We start from the raw sequence: 25,043 nt of genomic DNA, 5'->3' as shown, positions 1-25,043 counted from the left end.
AAATCAGTTCTAAAAGCACTAAGGAAAATACAACACAAATTAACTACAGAGTTTACCAGAAGGAAAAATATTTCCCTCCACCTTCATGTAAAAATTTTTGAAGGGGTTCAAAAGCACTATCTTAGTTAAGTATAATGTACATATTTATTGAGCAAATTTATTCAGATACTGCATCATCAATCCATTGTAAGTATTATAAACTGAAAAGCAAAATTATTATTTAATTATTGTTGTTATTGATAACAGCAAGGAAGGAAAATATGTTACCTCAGAAACATACCTCTGAATCAGGAAATGCAATAGCAGAATATAGTTTGTTTGTTTTTTTAATTTAAAGGAAAATATCTTATTTACCAATTCAGCTCATATTACTTAGTTTCCATTGGCTTTTATCATCCATTTATAAGGAACTTAAACTACTCAAAAGGAAAGAAATTGCTGGTTGTTGATTTTTTTTTTAATGATTGTGAGTTACTATGAGTATAATTTCCTCATGTTGTTGCCTGGGAGTCATAAATGTCACCACAAGTGCAATTTTTTGTTCTTATTTTGATTTCTATTGACTAAGCCTTTCCCTTTTCAGCCACTTAGTGTCACCCTATCACAACCCAAATTATAGTCTAAATTACAAAGACAAAGTGCTCCTTTCCTCAGCCATAGTGAAATGCAGACTCTATGGAGCATAAACTGCTCTCTAGGGCATACATTATTCAATCTTTCATTTTCTTTCACATTCTTCATTCAGGAGAATTTCTGGCAAAATTATGCAATAGGAAAATGAATATTTTGCTTCTTGGACATTTTGCACATTCATAGGTTAAATTATTTTTGTCATTCTGGTAAGAATCTGTTTAATTATTAGCATGCTTAGCATCTGAATAAAAACAAATAAAACACATGATTAATTATTAATGATATGCTGAAGTACATGCACCATTTCTCTGGACCTAGATGTTAAAAAATACAAACACTTTACTTGACATTTTCTCCAGCTCAAGTCACCTCTTGAGATACTGATCACAGTATCATCTTGATCAAAAATCCTCTAAAATATCTTATTTCCTGTAAGGAAAAGCTTAAATGGTCTCTTTATTCTGATATTAAGGCCTCCATGACCTGGCCTTGCATCCTGGTTCTAGGCACATTGGAATCCCAGGTTGCCTTTTCTCCACTGTATCTTACACAGGCTTGATCTATACCTTTGCTCGTTTTGTTATTTCCACCTGAGATGCCCTTGCACTTCAGTTTACCCTATGCATCCTTCACGATCCGTCTCCAATATCATCTCATCAATAAACCTGCTATGAAGTCGACATAACATTTTAAATGCAAACTATTCAAAGTCATAAAGGCTTTATCATTCTCTGGTTAATATTTCATGTGTGGAGAACTGTTTCCTAAAATCCATGTCCCCTATAGCATATGTCCTCTCATGTCTCATTGTCTATAACTGGGTCACATCCCATGCCTAACCTAATTATTAACAAAGTGAATAAATGGACACCACAAATGGCTGAGCCTTGGGTTGGGATAGGAGAACTATAAACACAGTTCAATAAAACCAGTGCTATGAGAAGGAAAGGGTAGATCTGGGGTAGACAGTCATTGTTTTATTCAATCTTTCCAATGCAATGTTAACTGCTATCTCTGTAAATTCTGGTTGCATTTTCTTTACACAGTTATCAAAGAAAACCTATTCCAATTAGCCTGTGTTACAGATAAGGAACAAACTTGAGATTTCATCTATTTGTCCCAGTATTTGGCATGCACTGTGTATAAAAAGTGGTCTCTGGAAATGAAACTCATCTGAGCGACCATCACTGGTATTCTTCAATAACAGAATGATGATTCTGCACCCCACATCTAGAAGGCAGTAAGAGGGAGTTAAAGGGAGAAGAGCATGTGTCTTTCCATCCTGCTGCCAGTCACAGTCACCTTTCTAATTCCATTCTGTTACTTCCTCCCTGTGTGCTTTGGCAAGTAACATAAGCTCCATAGCTTTACTTTTTCCATATGTAAAATAGAATGACTTTACATGAAAATAAAGTTTGGTAAGGCTTAAGTGAACCAATGATTGTAAATTGATTAAACCAGTGGCAGAGACTTAGTAATTAGTAGCTGCAGTTAGTACAATCTCCTTGGATCAGAAAGATGTGGCTATTTTGGTCAGTGCAGAGTATGAAAGTCTAATAAGCTTCCTGAAACATGTATTATTTATATAAGCCAAATTGAGGTAATTTTCACCAGGATAGATGGGTCTACCAAGACATATTTGCCTTTTACTAACTATATATGGCAACAAAGGTAGCAAAATTGGTACTTCTGAAGTATTCCGTGACCTTTTCTGAATTTAAGACAACAAAACAGTTTAAAGGTATTTTTTGATTACTCTTTCTAAAGAAACATTGATGTTGTGTGAAAAGGGAGAAAACTAGGTTACCCAAAATGAAAGTAGGGAGGGAAATAATATGAGATATGAAAAGAAAACTCAGTATCTACCCTTTGTGCATTCACAAAGGCTTGAGTAATGTTCTGTAAAATCAAATTTGGAAATTAGAATCCTAAACTTTTAACATTTGACAAGAAAAATATTCATTTAATTTTGTAAAAGGAACTAAGAAGTAGAGTTTAATGTTGGTCATATTATCTTTCAAAGAGCTATTTAGCTATTTAGCAACTGCAATGTTTATCCAATGGTTTTAAAACATAACCAGAATTTGCAATTTTCAGGAATTCAATAATGTTACGAGTTAATAAAACAACTCTTACTCACATTTAAACTAAGCACGGTTTGTCAATTATTACCATAAACAGTGGCATTTATAGCAAATGTTTAACTCCAAGTTATGTCAAAGCACTCTTCAGAGTGATATAATTTGTATTAAATCTGCAAAGGACTACATTTAATGGTCCATTTCAGACACGGCCTCTTAGTTGCTAGTACAATCTCATAATGAATGTAGAACAAACCAATGTCAAGTTTTTTTCCATTCAAAAGCTGTAGAGACACTATCTCACCAAGCTCCTGCTGAGCACAGATCCATCCAGCTACTGTGCCTTCCTATCACTCCTGATGCTCATCTGCCCCCTGCATCTTTTTTTCCTGACTGACACCTTTTTATAGTTATGTGACCCTAGCTTGGTCAGTAAAATTTCCTCAAAAGTGACCTAAAGTTTGTGCTTAATTTTTTCCCCTCTCATACAATCTGATCTGGAAAATGCCTTCACTATAGAAGACTGTCTGGTCACCTGCTTTCACAAGCAGCTTACTCTCTAGTCAGCCATCTGAATGCAATGTAATTATAATTGTAATGCTTTAAGCCAGCTCATTCATTCATTGGTAGGTCAATTAGTTCATCTATTCAACAACTATTTATTGAGTGCCTAGTATGTGAAAGGCACTGTTTAAGCTGAGGTACACAGTGAACATAATAGGCAAACTTCCTTTCCTCTTCATATTTTCATTCCAGAAAAAGGGAGCAAAACAATAAGGAAATGTCATAAATGTAGTATAACAACTGGACATTTCCCAAAATTCCTTGGAAACATAAATTGCAGAAAGAGGGTAGGGAATGTTGGCTGGGGAAGAGGTTGTAATACTAAATGTAGCAGTCAGAGCAGAGAGCTTAAAGAGGTGAGAAAGTAAGACACATGGATAAATGAGGGAGGTGCCTTGCAGACTCAGGCAAGAGTTAACGCAAAGGCTCTGAGGCAGAGGAATGGCTGGCAAGTTCTAGGGCAAGCAAGGAGTCCAGTGTGCTGAGAACAGTGAGCAAAGGGGAGACAAGTAGAATACGAGACCGAAAACCAAAGAGAGAACAGAACTTGTAAGAGTTTGTGAGCCTTTGCCAAGGACTTCCTTTTTTCACCTTGAGGTAAATAGGAAGCCACTCAATAATATTGTTCTATGCAGAAGAGTGACAGGATCTAACTTATTGTTAAGAACATCACTATGGTTGCTACATTGAGAGTAGACTATGGTCAGGCAAGTGTAAAAACACAAGAACCTGCTAGGAAGTATTGAAATAATTCAGGTGACAGATAACGGTGATTGGTGAGTAATTCATGTGAAAAGTTGCTGCTGCAGTTAATGAAAAGTGGTGGAGGTCTGTATAGATCTTGAAAGTAGAGACTACAAGATTTGTTAATGGATGGGAGATGGTATATAAAGAGAGAACTCAACAATGTTTATAAATATTTTTGGCCTAAACAACCAAAAGGAAGGAATTTTAACTTACTGATAGAGGAAATTCTGTGGGAATAAAAGGGTAGAGGGGAGATGGGAAAATCAGAAGCTAAATTCGGGGCAAATTTATTTGCCTCAAATGGTGATATGGAGTTATATAAATTAAGAGAAGTGATCAGAATTGGAGGTAAGGGTTTTGAGACCTATGACACTAAATGAGATTCCTGCAAGTGTGAATATATATATATATAAAAAGAAAGAGATCTGAGGTTCAGCTGCAGGGTACCCCTTACATGTCAAGTCTGGAGAGGTGAGGGAGAATCAGCAAAGGAGATGGAAAGCAGTCAGTAAAGTGGGTGGCAAATAAGGAAATGTACTGCTGTGGAAGCCAAGTGAAGAAAGTGTTTAAAGGAAAAATAAATGATTACTTATATCAAATGATGCCAGTTGGGTCAAGAAAGACAAAGACTGAAAACTGACTACTGGTTTAACAATGTGATGAATATTTCTTCTCACTGGGGAGAAAAAGCAAATGATGAAACTGAACAACCAGACATGCTGCCTCATTTAAAGTCCTCCTTACATACTGCTGACTCCCATAGTTTCCATGAACTGACCTGATTTTGGAATTCTTTATTTTATTATGCACCAGTAATCAATTCCTTATGTCTGTGCTTTGTCTGAGTTCAAGTTGGTATTTTCAGGTTGATATTTAAAAAAATTATATGAGGGAGATAAGACAATATTATTATCATTGTTTTGTAGAAAATGCACTTTTTAGAGAAGATAAATGTTTTATTGTCACACCTCTGGTTAGTGGAAAAGTGGTGACTTCAGCCCAGGTCTCTGATTTCTAGAAACTTATGCTGCTCCTTTAATTTTCAAAACAGAGTGGCTGATGCCTCCTTTCTTGTTCTTTAGACCTTCCTTTATGCATTGCCCACTTCTATTCATTCTTTCTATTTATTCTTACTTGATCCCTTGAAATTTGGTCCTTAGATTTTTTCAACAGCTGTATACCTTGACCTTTAAGGACAAATATCAGTATGACTTTAGAGCTTCAGGAAATCTGGACTTTTGCCAGGCACCAAAACCAGAGAACAGTTTCATATACCCTCATGTCCACCCTTCCCTGCAGGATTTACTTCCTCTTTTGCACAGGAGAAAGGCTGAGTAAATGATCTGAGCAGTACCATGGAACATATATCTGCCCATTCTCCTATTACAAAATAAAGATTGTATAGTCCAACACCCGAATACTCAGTAAATCCTATGAGTATAATCTCATATGTCATCACATACATGTCCTCTTTCTTCTTCCTGATTCTTTCCAAGCCTTTTGCTTCCTTCCACCCTTGGTTCAAACCCTACGAAGTGTAGAGAACCTCAGCAGCATGAGCTCATGCTGCTATGAACAGCCATCATCCATCCGCAGCCAGACTTCTGAGAGAGAGGAATTCACTGCCTCAGGTTCATGCACATAAGCATGGACTTGGATAAAATTATTGGATTAATCACAATTTTTAAATAAAAAACATAAATTACAAAATTCATGCAGGTGGTGGATTGCATCCGTGTCAGTTTCCTTGTGCTATTGTACAATAGGCAAGATGTTGCTGCTGTGGGAAACTATTTGGGAATCTGCAATTACCTCAAAATAAAAAGCCTAAAGTATTATGCAGTTTAAAGGGACATCCATGGGCAGAGTTCTTTGTCCAAGCCCATCAAGCCGTTGCGATGCTGGGAAGGGAATGCACTAGTGAACGTATTGCCTTACACCAAATTTAGCACACTGGCCTTTGGGAGTATGAGAAAGTCACCAAAGTAAGTAGATAGATAGCAATCTGGAAAGCAAAAGGTGATGACAGATATGAGTTTTTACTCATACAAAATGAAAGTGGTGTTTGCAGAATTACTGTGACATAGACTGCCTCGAGTCCGCTGCCATACTCCCAGTCAGCCACCTGCTGCAGGAGCATGCATTTTTTCACAAGAATTTCTCTCCATATATATCTGTTCGGTCATAGTTCCCATTTCTAAGGCTAAAGCAAACATGCTGCCCTTGTCTTCATTTCATCTCTGCTCTGGTCATCTGGCCTTCCCTTCCTTTCCCAGGAACTCTCAAGTTCATTGACTCCACTGACGGAAGTCAGGTCTCCGACCGCCTGATAAATAAGTTCTCCAGTGAAAAGCCTCTTTTTTCATTCTGTTTAATTACAGCCTTCAGAGACACTCAAAATGGAGGGTGTCTTAGGGACAAATAATACTGTAGGCTTGGTTTACTTATCTCCTGTTGGCATTGGCACCAAGCCCTTCCTCTGCTTTGAAATTCATGGCTGTGTCTGTGGCTGCATACTAAACAGACCGAGGCCACACAGCCTGCTTAGCCTGTGCAGACACAGCTCCACTAATCCATATACCTTAACGGCCAATTCAGAACAGTAGTTTACATAACTAACACAGCTGGTTTGTTTCTAGTGCAGCCTATATATGTGATCATAAATGAATTCATCTATTTTCATTTGAATTGGATTTGGTAAAGTATACTGGAGTTTCAGTTACAACATGCTAGTTCTGAATTCCAGATGATTGACTTCAAATGTGGCCCTTACAACTGTATGTATGTGTAAAATGATTAGATGGAAGAATTAGTAAATCAACCATAAAAGAAACTAACAGTGAAAAGTAAATTTCCCTTCTACTCTTGTTTCCTTAGACTCTCATTTCCCTTATACAGAGAAATTCCATTAATAACTTTAAGAAGAGACATTCTATGCATGTATGAATATATGCATATGTAGGTTTTACATAGAAAGAAAACACTGTAACTATACTTTCCCACTTATTGCATAAAAAGTAGCAAGATGCACAGTGTTCTATAATGTGTTCCTTTTCCTTAATGATAACTCTTAGAGGTGTTTTCATATCAGCATCTGTGATCTGCTCCCACCTTCTTAAACAGCTACCTACTATTCTTTTGAGTGGCTATGATCATTTTGTTTTTAACCAGTCAAATTTTGACAAACATTTGCTATTTTCATGGTTGTGTTACTACTAAAACTGCTTGGGTGAACAGCATTGCATGTATAGTAGTATCTGTAGGGTACATTCCTGGAATTCTAGCCCAAAAGGTATATTTGGTTGTTAGGTTAATAGATATTGCCTAAGTGTCTTCCAAAGAGGCTACAGAGTTTTTCCAACCATATGAGAGGATTTGTCTCTCCATATCTAAATCTCCTCACTATATTATAATCAATTTTTTTTGAATTTCTCAATCTGATTATAATTGTGAGCTATATTTATCTAATTATGAATGTGGTCAAGCATCTTACATATGATTTGTTACATTCTTTCCACCTACTCACTCAGCTCTTTACCTTTCCCTGAACAATATCTGTTTCTGGTTTGAAATGGCAGCTGAAGTAAATCTCTGTGATTATTGTAACTTATTCCTGACCCCTTTATTCTGTTGTATTTAACTTACCATTTATGTCCATCAGTACCAATTTTTATAAATTTCTGTATTTATAATGTCTTAATATTCTGTAATTTAGTGCCTCTTTATCATTTTTTCTCAAAATTTCCCTAGATTTTTTGCAAGCATTTTTGTTGGCAGTTGTATTGGAATTGTGTCATTAAAGTGAACATTGAAATATGCCCTGTGTAAAAGTAGGACATGGTCATTATGAGACAGGGAAAGCTTTATGCCCAAGGTTGGGTTTGACCTGGGACTGAAAATGAAGTATAGGGAAAGAAAAGTAAAAAGGAGGAACAAATGGAAGAAAACTAAATAAATGTTCCAAATACAAGATTCCATATAAAATTCAGAAATACCCTGGCATAAAACATGCACTTAAATGTCTTAAGTCATTTAAGCAGCCAGCTACTTTCGTGGGTCAGCATGTATAATCCTTGCTTTTAAGGGCTTGATAAACAGTACCAACGTCTGACCTTAGGCTGGAATTCCTTGAACTCTCAGTACCTGTGAGCACGCACCCAGCATTCCTGCCCCCAGCACACACTTTCCCAATCACAAGGAGCCATCACTAATGAGCGCCCTGGGAGGAAGCATAACTTAGAGAGAGGCTAAGGGAGACAAACACAGACGGCAAAGCACCACCTTCAAGCAGCTTGTCCTTTAAGTATGTGGAGAACCAGACCTTTTAGTTTCACCTCGGTGATCTCAAAAATAGGAACCTTGTGTTTGCCAATCCAGGTAACCTGCTCTCTTTCTGGGAAAAGACTTTCTAAGGTTCTCGAAGGACCTGACTTGGTATAGATTTGTTCTTTGGGTAACATAACTACTCCTACATTTAAAATATTTCCTTTAAGAAAGTATTACCAGTACCTTATGATTTATTATATTCCACGACATTAGTCTTATATCTCCTTTATTTAGTTCTATTGCTACTGAACTACTACAATGCAATTTAATGTCTGCTTAACTTTACTATGCTGTAAAATGTTTTTAAATAAAAAATGCTATTGAAATAGCAAAATGCTATGGCAAAATTAATTTAAGATAGGTTTATTTTTGCCTGCAACCATACATGAGGCTTGACAGTTTTTCAATGTAGGCAGAATCATCATCTTAGAGTTTATTTCGGTTCCTCTGCTCCAGCATTTCATTCAGACTAATACCTGTATCTCTGTATCTGTGTTATTTGAATGCAATGTATCTGGAAGATTTATGTCTTAAACACAGTAAGGCTTTGCTCACCCTTTCGGGATAACCCTAAAGTCTGACCGCTAATGCACCAGCAGTGAGGTGGTAATAACGGGAAACTATGTACTCCTTGCTAAGAGTACAGAGCACAAGAAGACGAGGAAGTGGCTTGAAAGTGAAATGCTGATTTTATTTGTTTATCTGTTAAACTGGATCCCAAATGATTTCATTTACTCATAAATAAACTTTATGGACAGAATTTGAATGTTCATTTTCCTCCCAGTTAGCATGTAAATCTGCTTGCAGCATTCTAGCAAAAGAGAGTGCAACTCATTTTCTGTGCTTATAAATTGTTCATTACCAAGCTCTCTGATGGCCAATTCCTGGCTCCATCTGCAGCTCCACAAATATCTTTGCCCAGATAAACTTGGTGGGGTAAATATACGGTGCCAAAGAAGATGTATTTGGAATTAAGGAAACAAAAGACATACCTCACACAAAATTCCTAAGTCTATCATTCTAAATTTTGTAACTTCTTACTTGTATTTATATTTGTATATCATAGTCCAGAAAATACTTCACTGATGTCGTCAACCCAATTTTTAGGACTACCTATAAATAATATTTGAAGATTTTCTCACTGTACAAGGAAGGAATGTCAGCTCAAAGGAAAGGCAAGCACACACACAACGAAACCTCTAGCTAGGAGTACTCTCTTTCCTCTGTGATGTGAGTTACTGTAACTCATAAGGCTTAACACAGAGAACTAAGATCATTGTGTTGGAATGCTTAGGGTCAGGGTCTTTTAAAACAAAACAATCAAGGTTATTTTCTCCTCTTTGGTGAAGGTACAAATGTAAATCTCAATGGTTCATGTGACCTTAAACTGATTTAGCTTTAGCGTGGGTTAAAGTTCACTTCTTCATGCATATATTTAACACCCACTAATGCTGATGGGATGGAGTTCTGTCATCATGTAGAGAGCGAGATTCCTTTGTGTGAAAATAATACATATAGCGAACCTCCTTCTAGCTAAAATGTGGAAACAGAAAAAAATGCAAGGTGCACAAAAGATCTTTAAAGCAAGTGAAATATGCCTATAGAAAAAGCAAAAAGTGTTTTCACATCTGTCTATAGTGGTGTGCGGGACAGGAATCTCCCTCACAATGTATGTCTCCTGTCACTGCTGAGCTGGAGAATCTACCCAGAGAGTTTTTTCAATTAAAACGCTGTGTGTACCAACAATAGACTCTGCTATGGAGCTTTTAATTTAAAAAACAAACAAAATGATTTAAACCCACATTGCCTCTAGGCGCTGTTTGTATTAAAGGATCAGACTGATGAAATGTTTGGATTTTATTGTTCTAAACATGTGTTTCAGTTGGTGCTCTCGGACCCACTCTGTGAAGAAAATGAAATGTGAGTAAACAGCAAAAAGCTCCATGCTTTTATTTAGCACTTTCAAGATTCAAAGGATAAAAAAGGTTCAAATCATTTAGCCCCAAATCAGCTTCAAATGATCATCATAATCATGCAAGAAAAATACAAGTAAACTGTTTTAAATGCAAATGGGCCAAATTTTCTAGAAGCAGAAAAGGTACACTTTCATGACAATCAGCTTTGTGACATAGGTAAGGGGCCTTGTTAATTTCTACTATTTATTTTTGCTCACTGCATTCTCCACCCTTGAGGTTTCAAGGGCTCCTTAAGCTTAGGAAAGAATTGCAGTGTCCTCTATGGCTGCATCTACACCCAAAAGGCATGGTGATGATGGGAGGCAGTTTTCCAGATAATTCAGTCTCAAATATAAGCAAACTAACAAATTCTAATTTGTATTATGTGTACATTTCGAAGTGCTTTTGATATAAATTATGTGAATAATTTACTCAATTTTCTCACTTCTTGTGCTGTAGACTTACTTAATGGTTCCCAGAATTCTATTCGGAAGATGAGGAGAAGGCACTATTAATAATGCTGTTGATGATTAATGATAACTGTAATGCAATGTGACTTACTGCAAGTGTCACAAAAGCACTTCTGCCAAGCTCTGTCTTCCCCCCAGGTGCAGCCCTCTTTGCCAGCTAGATGTTTTCAGTTATCATTGGCTGTTACCCTCAAGGCCAGGGTCTCTGGGCACTCCAGATTAAGAGGCCATGCTGAGTGGGAAGCCCTGAAATCGTTCACCTGTTTCTGGTAGATCACCTCATTATTGATAAGATTAAGTTTGTGCTACTCTTTCAGCTTTTGCATGACTTTCCATTGCTGCTTCTTTACATTAATTTTGGCTCACTTTGTTCTCTCTTTTCTGATGTTTGTGACATAATGGAGTTCTGATTATTGGTGTACATACCTAACTCTAGACCTCATGGCTGCCTCATCATACCCCACTTCTTCATCTGCCTTTGACCCAGAATAATAGAATAAAGAAATTCATAATAGGAAAGGATCACAAACAATGAATCTAACTCTTCAATCAACATAACAGGAAACTATGGTACTGAGGAACTTGATAAGCTGGCTTTAGAGTCCCTGAGGCTACTGGTCTCCTTTTCACATGAAGAAATTGAGACCCCAAGAGAGTAGTAACAACTTAATTACAGGAATTCAACTTATACTTAGGTACAATCTTTTTTAGTTAACTTACTTTGCATGTAAGTGTCTGTGACATTTGTCATTATTTAATGCCATTGTTTTTGAGTGAGAACAAGAAATTACATCAAATAAAATGAAAATTCATGGAAAATAAGGACAGGGAAGGCACGAAAGTGGCTGGTATTGTAGGCAGATGGTGTAAGATAAGCATATGTATTAAAGTGAGACAATATCTCAACTCTTTTGACATCACAGAAAGGTAATTTTTGTTCTATTTAAATGTTTTCAGACACCAGATTAGTTTTTGTGATCTAACTTTCTCAATTTATCATTATATCAGCATTCTTAGTATGTGCGTTGCCATCCTGTCTTTCTATAAAATTTAAATACTGCAAGTAATTTAGTGTATAAAATAAAACATGACTGAATTTCTCCGTAATTACAGCTCTAATCCTTTCCCTTCCCCCAAAATAAACAAGTGCACTGATGTGCATGTATGTATATAAGTAGGGTAATTTATAAAACATAAATACAATCATACATATACAGGATTTTGTAAATTAATTGTATTAACAGATTCCTAATTATATGCCACCATCTTAACTGGCTTGGGGAAGTTAAGTATTTTCCTCAAGAGTAAGCAAGCAAATGGCAGAGCATGGATTTACACCTAAGACTAACTTCTGAGCCCAGAATTTTTACTATAAAGCCATATTGTGTACCTAATGTTTACATGAAATCATACACCAGGTGAAATGCCTCAGGGATATATAGTCCATCCATTCTTCTAGACACTATACAATTTAGATCAGGCCATCAATCTCTGGGTGATATGACCTGGCACTCATCTCTCCTCCAAATTGTTGTAGCTGAATTGCACTTTGGCTTATGTTAAGGAATGATTTTTAAAAAAATGACAAAGACCTATGAAATTTGGTATTGCACTTATTATAAGAGTACAATGAAAAACATTGCTCCTATTGTTAACAATGCCCTCTTCATACAGCCCCACAATTTGAATTTTTCTGTGGTTTCTATACCAGAAATAGTTATGCATCTGATGAGTAATGCTGTCTGTTTTTGTTAATATAACCAGTTCTCTCTCTTATCCTATTAAGTGCTAGAAAACTTAAGCCAAAAGTGGAGTTCATTTCTAATTTTATACATGGGATTTACCACATTCAGTTTACAAATCAGTCTCACTCCTGGCTTATTTTCTTTGTCTGATACTCTCCATCCTCTCATTTCTAATTTCTTTCTTTGTATTTTTAATATTTCCTCACAGCATTTTGGAAGGCAAGATATTGAATGCATTCAGGCAGTACTCCACATAGTAATATGAGGTTAAAGCTGGCTTTGTACTAGTCCCACAATCCCAGTGCTACATGTGGTAAGAGACACAGACTCCATCACCAGACCATTTGGCTTTAAAGTTTGCCTCTGCTATTTCCAGCTGTTGTGTTGAGAAAGTTACCTAACTTCTCTATGACTGAATTTTCTCAACTGTAAAATGAGAATTGTAGTATTGTGACCCTATCTTACAGCATTGTAAATTTGAAAGTGAGTTAATTCACATGAAGTTATACAACTAGTTTAAAAGAATGCCTGACACAGGAAATTCTGGGTGATTCTAACAGAGGAGCCAATGGAGTGGCTCTGCAGTTTTCTCCTTAAATCTTGGTCCCGTCCCCCACTAATTAATTTTAAAAGGCTTTATTGGTGATCACTTGTCTGAGGATGATTTTTAAAGTCATACTTTTACTGCCATTTTTTTCTCAGCCTCTTTTACCTGGTTCTTGGCTAAACTCAGTAAGGTGCACACCCCCCAATCCATCCCCTCAAGAAAACCAAACACAAAACGCAAAAACCAAAAACTTGTCTGGGTGATTGACTGTTGTCTTAAATGTCTGGGGTAAAATTTTTATGTTGATACTTCATGTATGTTAAAAAGTCATTTCTGACTAATATGATGATAAACAAGACACACTGCCTCCTTAGTGATGCTGAGAGTAGTAAATTAGCTGACATTTATGAATGCTCTCAAGCTGAAAAGTACTCAGTGTTATTTTAACAATGGCTGAGGAAGACATGCTTAAGTATAGCTCTACTTCACATGCTTGTTGGGCTGTGATGAACAGGTTTCTACTGTGTGATCCTAGAATACTTTGGCAGCGGCCCATATACTATGAAAAAAAAGTGAATGAGCAAACATACATTCAGTGCACTGTGCCTGGCATAGCGGAGGACTCTGGCATGATAACACTTAAGTGCCTACACTTGGTAAATTAAACCATCTGAAAAAAATCACACTATGAGCTTTCTTTTTGTGTGATCTTTTGAAATTCATCTCAGGAGTAATTGAATTGTGCCTCAATGCACAAATGGCTTGACCATCCTGTCTCCCTGGTAAATGTGTGGCCATACTCATTCATTTTCCCTTTTTTCTTAATGTCTTTTCTCCAACAAAGGGTTGCAGGCCTGCTGTTCCCTACCAAAATGTTAAAAATTGACAGAGATCATAAACCTGTCTTGGATAATTTGCATTTCAAAGAACTCTTAAGTCTCTGAATAAATAGAATGGTATAATGGTTATCTATCTATTGTATCTAATACCTATGGCATGTTAGCCCTGACAAGTTAGTCACTACCTTATCAATGCACAATAGTATTTGTAAATCTAGAATCAAACATATTACAATGCAATTATCTGCTTATTTTCACATTCACCTGTATTCTCAGTGCCTTGAGTGAATGAAGTGGGCATACAGAAAACATTTTCTTAATTGTGTTGGAGAGGTGGTGTGCTGTGAATGGGTGGTTGTTCCAAAGAATAGGCCTTGGCCATCTGGAGGTCCTGCACTAACAGGTCTTTTTTTATTACCAGGTGTGTAAGCTATAAAGATCAATACACAAGTGGCTGGTATATCTGGTAAGGACATCCTCAATTTGTGTTATGAAACCTTTGGTTGTGTATATACATACTCCTTTCCCTAAATAAGTGAGATGGCACATAAAACCATACAGCTTAAGGTAATTTTAAGGGTCATGTGAATCAGTACACATGGAAATATAACTTTTATGTTGTTGGCCAGTGTCTTTTACACATGTCCTGTGACAGGCAACTTGCTCTTTTTAATATTAATAGTTTTATCCTGAATTGGAGATCTTTAGCAGTAAAAAAATTATTCTTTCTCTTGAAATCTCCCTAATGACTCCTCCACTGATTTTAGTTCTGGCCTTAAAAAGCCATTCAAAATAAAACCATTACCTTTTATGAGCCAGTCCTTTAGAAATTTTAAGACAGTTGTTATGACCTCCTAAATCTTGACTTCTGTATTTTCCAAACTAAATATTACCATTTCTCACAACGGGATGGCTAGCTCTTTGAAGACAAAGACCCTGTCCTGTCTACCTTTAAATTCCCAACCCCATATCTAAAATCTGTTCAGGTGCTTACAGGTTGAATGAAGGATGTTGGATGGTTGACAGGAATAAAGGATGAATGAATTAGGAACCAAGACAATATTCCTTAGAACGACCTTCCCATTTCCAAAGAAGAAACGATATTCACCACATGGCAAGACTGACCACCTCTGAGCTCAGTGAGCATTCCAGGTTCAGTGACCATGTCTGAGTTGCAGTGAGGAACTGCTTAAGGAATTCAGCCTCCCAGATTCTTTGCATCCTATTTAGCTGAGTTGTTGCCTCCTTTCCAGAAAGTTAACAGAAGCTCTTCACTTCCCTACATGTTTCGCCTCACTCCTCCACTGCTTCTTCTGGCCCCAGGTTCTTGCTGCTGATTTTCCTGGTGGCTCTTCTCTGTGGAGTGGTGTTCTTCTGCCTCCAGCACTGGCTTAGGAGACGCCGAACGGATTCTCCAAGACGCACTCTGGCTGTTTTTGCTGTTGGAGACTTGGACCCTGTGTATGGTGAGCTGTCTGCACGCTTCTGGATTTCTTCTTTGAAACCTTACAGTTTTGTGGCAAGCTGAAACACTAACCTCTGAAAAGGAGATTTGTGAACTTAGAACAAGACAGTTTATTGGAGACACAAAGGCATGCATTGGGGAAAGGCTCTAAGTGAGTAAACTTCAGAAAAAGGAGACTCCAAAAGAAAAAAAGGTGTTTTAGGGAAATGACTCATAGTTGAGTATGGGGATAGACCCTAAACCTATTTGCTCAGTCAACAAACAGCAGTGAAGAGATAACCAGGGCTGGTCATTCCCAGTGAGTGACCGGGTTTAAGGCGCAGAAGAACATCTCTGTCCTTTTGACATAAATCTCCTACCCTGTGTTCACAGTTTCACTTACTGAGCCCTCAGTGCCTTACTTGTCTGCAGTAACAAATGATGCCCTTATTTTTTTCCAGTCTGCATTGGAAGGTGATGAGTGGAGGAAATTGAGGTCTTAGAGCTATTTGTAACTGCCAGCCTTGGCTGAAGTAGAAAAAGGATCACTTACTGATTTCTGAGAGGTCATGAATGAAAGTTTACTTTTTCATGTGAAGCACTGTCCTCATCCCGACTGTCTTTTATGAGACTTTCCCTCCAACGTACTGCCCTGTACAGCACAACTGCCTCAAGAGTGCTTGCTGAGTATTAATGGCTGCCTTCAGAAACTTGGGTTAGATTAAGATTTTCAAAATGTGGATCAGGGCAGTTCCTAGGAAAACTAACAGCTAAATAGAAAGTAAGGTAAAAATAAACTTAAATGTTTTACTAACAAAACTCAGCACTCCAAAATGCAGGAATTATTTTCATTATTGGCTTTTTTTTTAAGTCATTATGTAATAAAGGAAACACATTGTCAATTTGAGAAAAGGTTATTTTTGGAGAGACTAATTAAAGTCTCCCCTGTAGAAAGCTTTCTCCTAAAATAAAAAATATTTTCCACTGAGCATAGAGGTAAATGGGGTCACCAACCTTCTAGCAAAATAAATTAGTTATAAGATCAGCATGTTCACATTGCTCTGTTTTTCTTTGTTTAACTTGAGGTAACTTAATAAATAAATGCAATTATGTTTCTTTCAACTTGACTTGAGTTTCCAAAGAGGAGCATGCACCCTGGTCTTTTTAGCCCTTCTCTTACTCTGAGGAAGAATGTCTGACTGGACACCTTGAATCTTTAAAGAATTCTGTTTTTAATTTGAAATAAGTTAGCTACCCAGTTATACTGTTAGCCATTTTTAAGGCAGTTTGTGTGCCACAGTTATATACCCATGTATCTACTGTTTTTATTTTCCTGCATGGTGGTTTACGTATATGCTTTGGGATTTGCCTGAAATCGCCTGAGTCAGTATATCAAGGCTGATAGATTCCTTCAGAGATCTGCCTGTAAAGAGAGCACTGAGTGCAGGGCATTCCAATCTCATTCTTTGTAGTTCCCTGAAGACTTTACAAATAGGAAAATAAAATACTCGGGAAAAATTGTTTTTTAAAAAAGAATTAGTCACCCTTTTTTTTCACATCTACCAAGTGTTTGGCACCAGGTGAGGGACTGTTCAAGTACTAGCTGATTCCTATTTGAGTGGCTATTATTTCTCTTAGAGGATGGTACCCATTTTTCCCATTCTGCTGGTTAAGTATATCACATGGATCTTTGCACAAGATCAACTAATAGGTCTCCAATTTTCCAGAACTGAAGGTAGGGAGCCAGTGAAACTTGGAGCAGGGCACTCATGGCTGAGCCACCCCATCCTGGACACTAAGTACAGCATGATGCCCTGAGCCTCCAGACATTTCCATAGGATAATTCTTTGAAGGTAGAGATTGAGCTCTAGAATTCTCTTTCCCTTCTTCTTCCTAGCCTTTCCTCCCTAATCCTGCTGGTATCGCTCTGGATCTTATTTCACTCAAGAAATATTTAAACTCCCCCCTACTCTACATTGTATTACAAAGCACACTCCTATTAATTTCCATCTGAGAGACCACAGGCTCAGTTGCCCATTCCCATTCATTTTCTTCTCCCTTGCCTACACTGGGTTTGGTGTTACATTATCCCACAGAGAACCCATCTTCCAGCCCACCCAGCAAAGCTCAGATGGGGTACAGACAGTGAGCACCCATTCACATAGCCTGTGACATGGTTGTAGATCCTAGAACTGTGTTTCTTGGCAAAGCTTTTTCTCCTCTCTAAAACAATCAATAGAGTGATTTAAGAACTGTTATTCTGTGTGATCTCTAGTGACCTCTTCTTAACTAGTAATTTCCAGAAATAAATTATAGGGAATCAGTATTTTAAGACCCACACTGGACTTCTTTTCCCAACTGAATCCCCATTACACTTTCAATCTCCAACCAAATGATTCATTCTGCCTAATATTTCCGTAAAAGGAGCTGTTCTCCAAAAGGGCAGTGAGTGGGCCACAGGAACTTTGAATAGCTACAGAAGGAGGTAAGGGCCCAAACCACAGCTTTTAACTCCACAGCCCCTCACAAAGTGTGTGCCCACAGGGTGGAGCTGCATCCAGTTGTGGCCAGACCCACACGCCCACACTGCAGGCTGAGAGTGGCACTTTGGGGTCTCCCTCACAGCCGCTGTTTAGAGCGGCAGAGGGAAATGGGAGCTCCCTGAAAGACACCAGTGACCTGATCAAATATGAAAGAGGGTTTCTGGACTTCCTGCCACCCCTCGACAAAGTGTTCAAGATGGGATGTTCCCTCCTGAATACAGAATATAGGAACTGGGTCGTTTAAAACATTTAAATGGAAAAACTAGATTTGCTCTGCTAACTGTGGGTTCCTCTTGGAACTTTATTTTATTTCTTCAGATATTATTTCACATTATTATTACTACTTGTGGAATATATTAGTTGAAATAGCTCTACTCTTCTGACTTGTGGGCGAGATATTTGACTCCCAGGATCCCACAAAGCTGCCCTCAACAGGGAAGAGCTGGGAGGAGAGTTCTGACTATTGAGACTGGAGAGGACTGAACTTTATTGATGTTAATATACATATATATCTTGTTAGCAATTCCTGACAATATTATAGGGCTCAGGTGGCCAATTCTCTTGATTAGAAATATTCAAGAGATAAAGGAAAACACTGGGCTTGGGATCCTGCTAAAAGGTGCATAAAGGAGGCCTTGTCTTTGCAATATATGATGAGATTTCTGTCTGGGAAAGATCCTTGGGCATCTCAGGCAAACTCCCAGGCCCCAGTTGCATCTCCTGGACCAGTAATTGTGACTCTTCATAGCTCTCTGATGATTCAGTGCTCAGACTTCTCAGGCTTCCTTCCCCTCTCTTGGGATCTATGTTTCCATGGCCATAACAGGTTATGATAAAGCCCTGTATGCACCAAAAAGGGAGAGAGAATCCCTCTGAGGTACCCTTGGAGTGTAAGGAGGAAGGGGAGGTACTGTTAGAGACAGAGGAGGAGGAGGAAGACCAGAAGAAAGGCAGGAAGGCAGAGGAAAGGGGAAGGATGAAGAGAAAGAGAAGGAACCTACAGCTTGAAGTTGCACATATTGAAGGACTAAAATTAAAACCTGTTTATTTACTAAAACCACCAAAATCATGTTCTTTTTTTCTGCTGTGGGGCCACCTCCTCTTCCTGGAGCAGCTGACCCCAGGGGTCTCCTAGACAGTCCTTCCTCCATTAGCACCCTGCCTCCGTGCTGACTCCTCCTCAGGATGTGCTTCCCCCTGGCCGTCTCTGCTGTACCCCCAGAACGGATCCTATGTCTCCTCGAATGGGCTCAGCCGCGAAGCAGTCTCTGAGACCTTCTTGCTCCCTTTTCTCAGCCATCAGAACCTAACAGTTCTAGCATAATTCAGGTAGCTTGTATCAGTACTATATTAGGGGTAAGAATGATTTGTTGTTTCAATGTTTTATTTCAACGTCTTACACATTTTAATGATGTTTTTTGAATCCCTCATATCTGATAATTCAACAAAAAATACAGATTTGCAATTAGCTGGGTTTTTTTTCCTCAAATGTAAATAGAGAGTGAGACCACATGTTTGGCCACAGGAAGTGATTTTTAAAAGAATGCATACAAACTCTTAGTAAAGGTGGGGAAAGAAAACAAGAAAATCATGAGAATTCTCTATAACTCTCTGTATTCCAAATCGGGATTAGAGCTTTTACTGTAGAAGAGCGAGGACTATACAACAGGATGAATAGGTAGGAAATACAAGTGATGTAAAAAGAAGAAAAAGAAAGAAGCTGGGGTTTGTTAGATCAATTGTTTTGTTTTTTAAATTTGTATTTGAAAAATAAATGACAAAGAAGTGTTAAACTTTATTATAAACAAAAGTTTCTTTTAAATTCACCAAAAATAAGAGTGAAAATAAGTGTTCATGGAAAATAAGATTGTGAAGCTGAATAAAAGCCATTATTTATGAAGAAGTAAGGCATCTAAAGATAATGAAGAAAGAAACATTGGGGTCTAGGAGGTGAGAAGACAAAGGACTTGAGGCAGAAAATCAATCTAGCGTTCATTAGAAAAGAGAGAATTTGAGAGCATAGGAGAGGGATCCCCACCATTGTCTGACCATATTTTTAAACAAAGAATCATAATGTACTGTAAGATCCCTACCAAACGCTTTTCTATTTCCTGTGGATCAGATCCAGATCTCCTCATCACTGAGAAGGCAGCAAGTAGGTCCTGTGCCTTTCCTGGGAAGGTGGCGAGGGGAGCCCGGCTCCATGGGGCTGATCTCCCTGTAAATGCTGCCTTTCACTATCCAATCTCCTTGACCTGATTTTTTCCTGCAATTTCAGAGATAATCTTCCTTTTTCTTATCTCTTATTTCAGGGCAAATACAAATACTAGCTAGCCTTGGAGCAATGGTTAAACATGAGGGGAGGAGGAGGAGGACTGGACAGAGGCAGACAGGAATCAGACTCTTACCTGCTAGGTCCTTTCTCTCCCATCTATCCTATTTTAGGATATTTTTGAAGTGTCATTTTCCTGTTCTTTATGTTCTCCATGTAAATATTCTGTGACTCATTTTAGGTAAGGGAAAAAGGAATATTTCTTCCACACACTTTCATGGGAGGGCGTGATAATAGTAGCAGCTCACATTTATGAGCATTTACTATGTGCCATGCACTGTGCTAACACTTGACATCTCCAATCTCATCCTACAACTCTCTGAGGTGTTCACCATCATTCTGAACACTTAGAATATGAGGAAATTAAGAAACTGGTAGAGCAAGCAGCACAGGGAGCAGGCTGTAGAACTGTGACTCAAATTCACGGTGTTCTTAGCCTCTCCCATAGAAGAGAACGTGATGAGAGCAAAGTGGAAAGAAGAAAGAGGTAAAAAAAGGTGCTGAAATAAGGCAAGCCTAGTGGGGTGATTCTTAGTGATGTCAGAAATTTGAACTCCGGCTGTAAAATCTCAGCAGTGGGTATATTGGTTTTACAAGATTGAACAACAAACTCTAATACCTTCACCAACAGGTCTGTAGGAACTATTGAATTTTGGCAGACATTTTTATCTGAGTTCTCTTAGGTTTTTTATTTGTCAGAAGATAAAAATAATGCTTGCTCCCCTCCCAGTCACATGATACAGTTTCCCCAGCTACCTGAAAGCAGAGCATTCATATGAAACCTTTCATAAGCTGAAATGGCATAAAGCAAAGAAGCAATTATCATTAATTTAAATGGGAACTGTTTGGGGCATTCCCAGACCCCCAAAATAATTTCTGTTAGCCTTTTCTGATACCTTAGGACACATCTTGCTAAATGGATGCACAAAATAAATTGAGATGAAGCACAGCTGCTCACAGATGCAGTTCAAAGCTATGCAGCTTGATGCTGAGTGATGCTGAGATGCCGAGGGTGGTTCCTAGGGAAGAGGTTGGTGGGGCCACTCTCCCTGCCTGGGTGCACACTGCCTCTGCAGGGGCTCACTGGAAAACAAGCCCTGGACACTGTTTTTGTGTTTCACCTTTGTAAAAACAAAAATCCTCTTCAGGCTTCTTTTGGTTTCTGAAAATAAGTGCTAAGGTAGGTACTTTGTAAAACTGGAGTGGCATAAAGTGAACTTTTGAAAAGTGGGGAATACCTGTATTATAGGTAAAGATGTTTTGAAAAAAAAAGAAAATTGACATAGTATGTGTTTGGTTTCACAAAAGCTTTCTGAGCACATTACTTTAGTTATTGCTCATCAAATGAATGCCCTGTGGTTTTCATAATGATTTTAAGAGGAATGGCTAAATTCATAGTAAGGAGATAACAATAAAACTTTCCTACCATAGAGAACCATTGTCAATATCCTGTTACCTGGAGCACAACATTGATAATGGCAGAGGGAAATAAGTTTGAGCTAATAATTGTGGTGAGTCAATCTGGTCCACCACTCCCAGAAAAATGAAAGCTCAGTTACCATTGAGTTTATATTGAATACACCAGGAATAGTTCATCTAGAAAATGGTCTATGCTCAGGACAAGTATCCACAATGGAGGGAAGGATGGGGCAAGTACAATTTCCAATGATCACTGTTTCAGCACGTCCCTCAGACCCAGCTTATGTCATCCTAAACTTTCTGACTACAAGACTCTAACTTCACAAAATTTTTCATCTAATTATCTCTGTGCTATTACATCAGTAATGATAATGATGAAATCATTTAACCATTAAAATAAGATAGATTGGAAAATAATATTGAAAAAATATTGCAAAGGAAATGCATGCATACTCCTATTGTACAATGCAGTTCTTGATATTTAGTAATATACTAATAGTACTACTACAATAATGGTAATTAACCTTTAATGGGCAATTGCTGTGTGTCTGGCTTTAAGTACTTTACAGTTATTTAGCCTTGCCTTTATAGACATATATACTATCTATATCCTTTTATTGAATGGAAGAAAACTGAGGTACAGAAATATTATGTAATAGGCTAGAAGTAGATTATTCAATCAAATAAACAGCTGCTTAAGAAAGTGCTGAACCAGGAGGTGAGACTTATATTCAGATTATGCCTCTATCCCTCATATATTATATTAAAATTTGAATTATTATAGTTTGCTCTGTGAACAACTAAGTATAAAAACAAATATATAAAGATCCATGATTCTAAATAAACATTATCCACTCCAAAGTAATGATGCTGAATAATCTACACATAGCTTCCAGTGATGCAGCTATTGTCTGATATGCAACTATTGTTTGAATTGTTTTGATAATTGTTTTGATAGTCTCTGAAGTGGTATTAAATCTTAATCCTTTAAGGAATCGGTCAACAAACTTTTTCTATTAAAGGCCAGATAGGAAATATGTTTGGCTTCACTGACCATTTGGTCTCTGTGGGGACTACTTACTTTTGCCACTGTAGTGCAAAAAGCAGTCAGTGACAATATGTAAAAGTATAGGCATGGCCATTCCAATTAAATGTCATATACAGAAACAGTCAAAGAGCTAGAGTTAGTTCAAAGATCTAGGTATTATTATTATTATTATTATTATTGTGAATTTACAGGTGTTACTCTTGTTTTGGGAAGAAACAGTCAAATCATTCCAAGATAGCTGAACACTCAGGTGAAAAAAATATAGAAAGATGGTTCTGAAATATTACTTTTAATTCCTGTGTAACTCAAAAATAGTCTTTCAAATGAAGACTGATAGATTTCCAAAAAGCTGTTGGAATAAGTGTGTGGTCTCTCAAGGTGATCAGTTTGAAGAAGAACGTGCATGTTTTTTTATATCGAAAGGCTTGTCGTGTGCATAATCTGAAAGTGAAGAACTTTGATTTCAGAGCATTTTTTAAAATTTGAGAATGGTTTTTCTTTATTGTGTGTGCCTACTTTGTATGCAAACTTTTCACAAGTTAACATCTTTACTGTTCATTATAGAGAAATATTTAAAGCAAATAATTGCATTAGTTGCAGTTTGCAGAGCAAAAAAATAAAATAATGAAATTTGGATGTACTATAGTAATGTTTCTATTGAGACTTGCATTTCCCATGATGGGAGCATTAGGAGAAATACCATTAGTATTTACAGGAAATCTTGTCTTCTGATCCACCAAAAAGGGTATTCCTCCTAGTTTCAGCTGCTAAATTGTAAATGCATCTTGATGGGCTACTCAGGGATGATATAATCAATTCATGAGAGCAAATTTTCTTGCTATAGTGACTAAACTATCACTGCAGGGAGCAAGATGGTTGTAAATTTTTTCTCAAGGGTACAAATAATTTTCTGTTGCTTCAGTGATCCAAGAAATGCCAGATTTTATTAGGCAGTTCATGTACTTCTGTTTTATGCTGACTAGAAAGATTACAAGTCCCCATTTCTCTCTTTCCAGGGACAGAAGCAGCTGTGAATCCAACTGTTGGAATTCACCTTCGCACTCAGAACCCTGAACTGTGTCCTGTCCCATGTGTTGACAAGTTAGGCCCCCCACCTCCATATGAAGGAATTTTGAAATCAAGTCAATTTTAGATCTGGATCTGGATCATCAACTGAAAATATTAGAAATATTTTAAATTCCAAAACATCCAAAATTTAGGAACACTTCTTCCATTTAGTGGAATTCTCAGAGGCTAATCAATATAGTCTGAAGAAGATGAATAGACAAAAGTATGAATTCAGGGAATGAATTTTGGTGAGGGAGATGTTTAATAAATTAGTGAACTCTCAGTGTATCACTGCTGTATAATATTTTGTGCTACACAGCCAAGTTAATGTTTCTCCACTAGCACTTTAATATGCAGTAATTAATGCATGGAGTGGTTGCCACTAAGTTTAGGAATCCACTACAGTACACAAGATAGCTTTTCATGCCTCAATATCTCTGTTTTAATCTGACCTCCCCCCTAGTAGGGAGTCAATAAAAATTATCATAAGTTAACAATGGATCAAACAAAGATTCAGACACATCTAGACCCAGAACCAGAAAGAGAATATTTGAATTAGGATGAAGGGAGAGAGTAGGAAGAAGGAACATTTGGAATTGAAGGGTAAAGGATGAATAAAGAAGATTAAAGGTTGTTGTATATCTCAGTACAAGGAGTTGTTTATCTCATCCTGAGGAGGGAGAAAGAGTAGATAGATGTGAAGATTACCTAAACTGGGGCATGCATAAGACCACGTGGAGAATGTGGACAAGAAGGAGAAGATTCCCATTTTAGATAGGTCAATGTGGCCTCTGGAGTCCACAGGCTTCCTCTGGTGCCTCAAGACTTGGCATTGCCTGGAGAACCATGATAAGAATCTGTAAATCCAGGAAGGGGAAATCCTGGGGCAAAATGCCTTTGAACCTGAAATCAGTCAATGGGAGAAATAAAGTTTAAAACCCAATTATTGCTTACAAGGAGTCATCCTGCATCTCTCCTGCTGTGGCAAAAGCAAGTAAGATTCCCCCCAATCTCTGCTCCAGCTAAGCCCTCACTCACCCATGTAATTAATCATTGATATGGAGACAGACTACTTCTCTCCACCCCTTAGAAACACCTGTTGATACGGAGATGCATTAAAGTCAGGCAAGAGATTCTGAAAACAGTGAAATTTTACCCACAGCCTACTCATCCAGAAATCTTGCCTCACAATCTACTCTCTTTCCATCTTCCACAATGGCCCCTGGGTGAGAAAACTGGGGCACTGTAACCAGACTAATGATGTACAATAGCAACAGCAATA

General features: G+C 37.7%; 1 protein-coding gene across 1 annotated transcript; it reads left to right on the top strand.

Annotated features, from left to right (window-relative positions):
• Positions 1-8,246: 8,246 nt before the first annotated feature.
• On the top strand, positions 8,247-24,772 carry TMEM207 (transmembrane protein 207). The gene is made up of 5 exons (XM_036875324.2): positions 8,247-8,402; positions 10,234-10,271; positions 14,329-14,373; positions 15,231-15,373; positions 23,710-24,772. The coding sequence occupies exons 1-5, from the start codon at positions 8,331-8,333 to the stop codon at positions 23,844-23,846; spliced, it is 435 nt and encodes a 144-aa protein (XP_036731219.2). The 5' UTR covers positions 8,247-8,330; the 3' UTR covers positions 23,847-24,772.
• Positions 24,773-25,043: the final 271 nt, after the last annotated feature.

The sequence above is a fragment of the Manis pentadactyla genome, chromosome 1, assembly GCF_030020395.1.
Source record: "Manis pentadactyla isolate mManPen7 chromosome 1, mManPen7.hap1, whole genome shotgun sequence".
In the NCBI taxonomy this organism is placed as follows: Eukaryota; Metazoa; Chordata; class Mammalia; order Pholidota; family Manidae; genus Manis; species Manis pentadactyla.
This window is presented reverse-complemented; position numbering and strand designations above follow the sequence as displayed.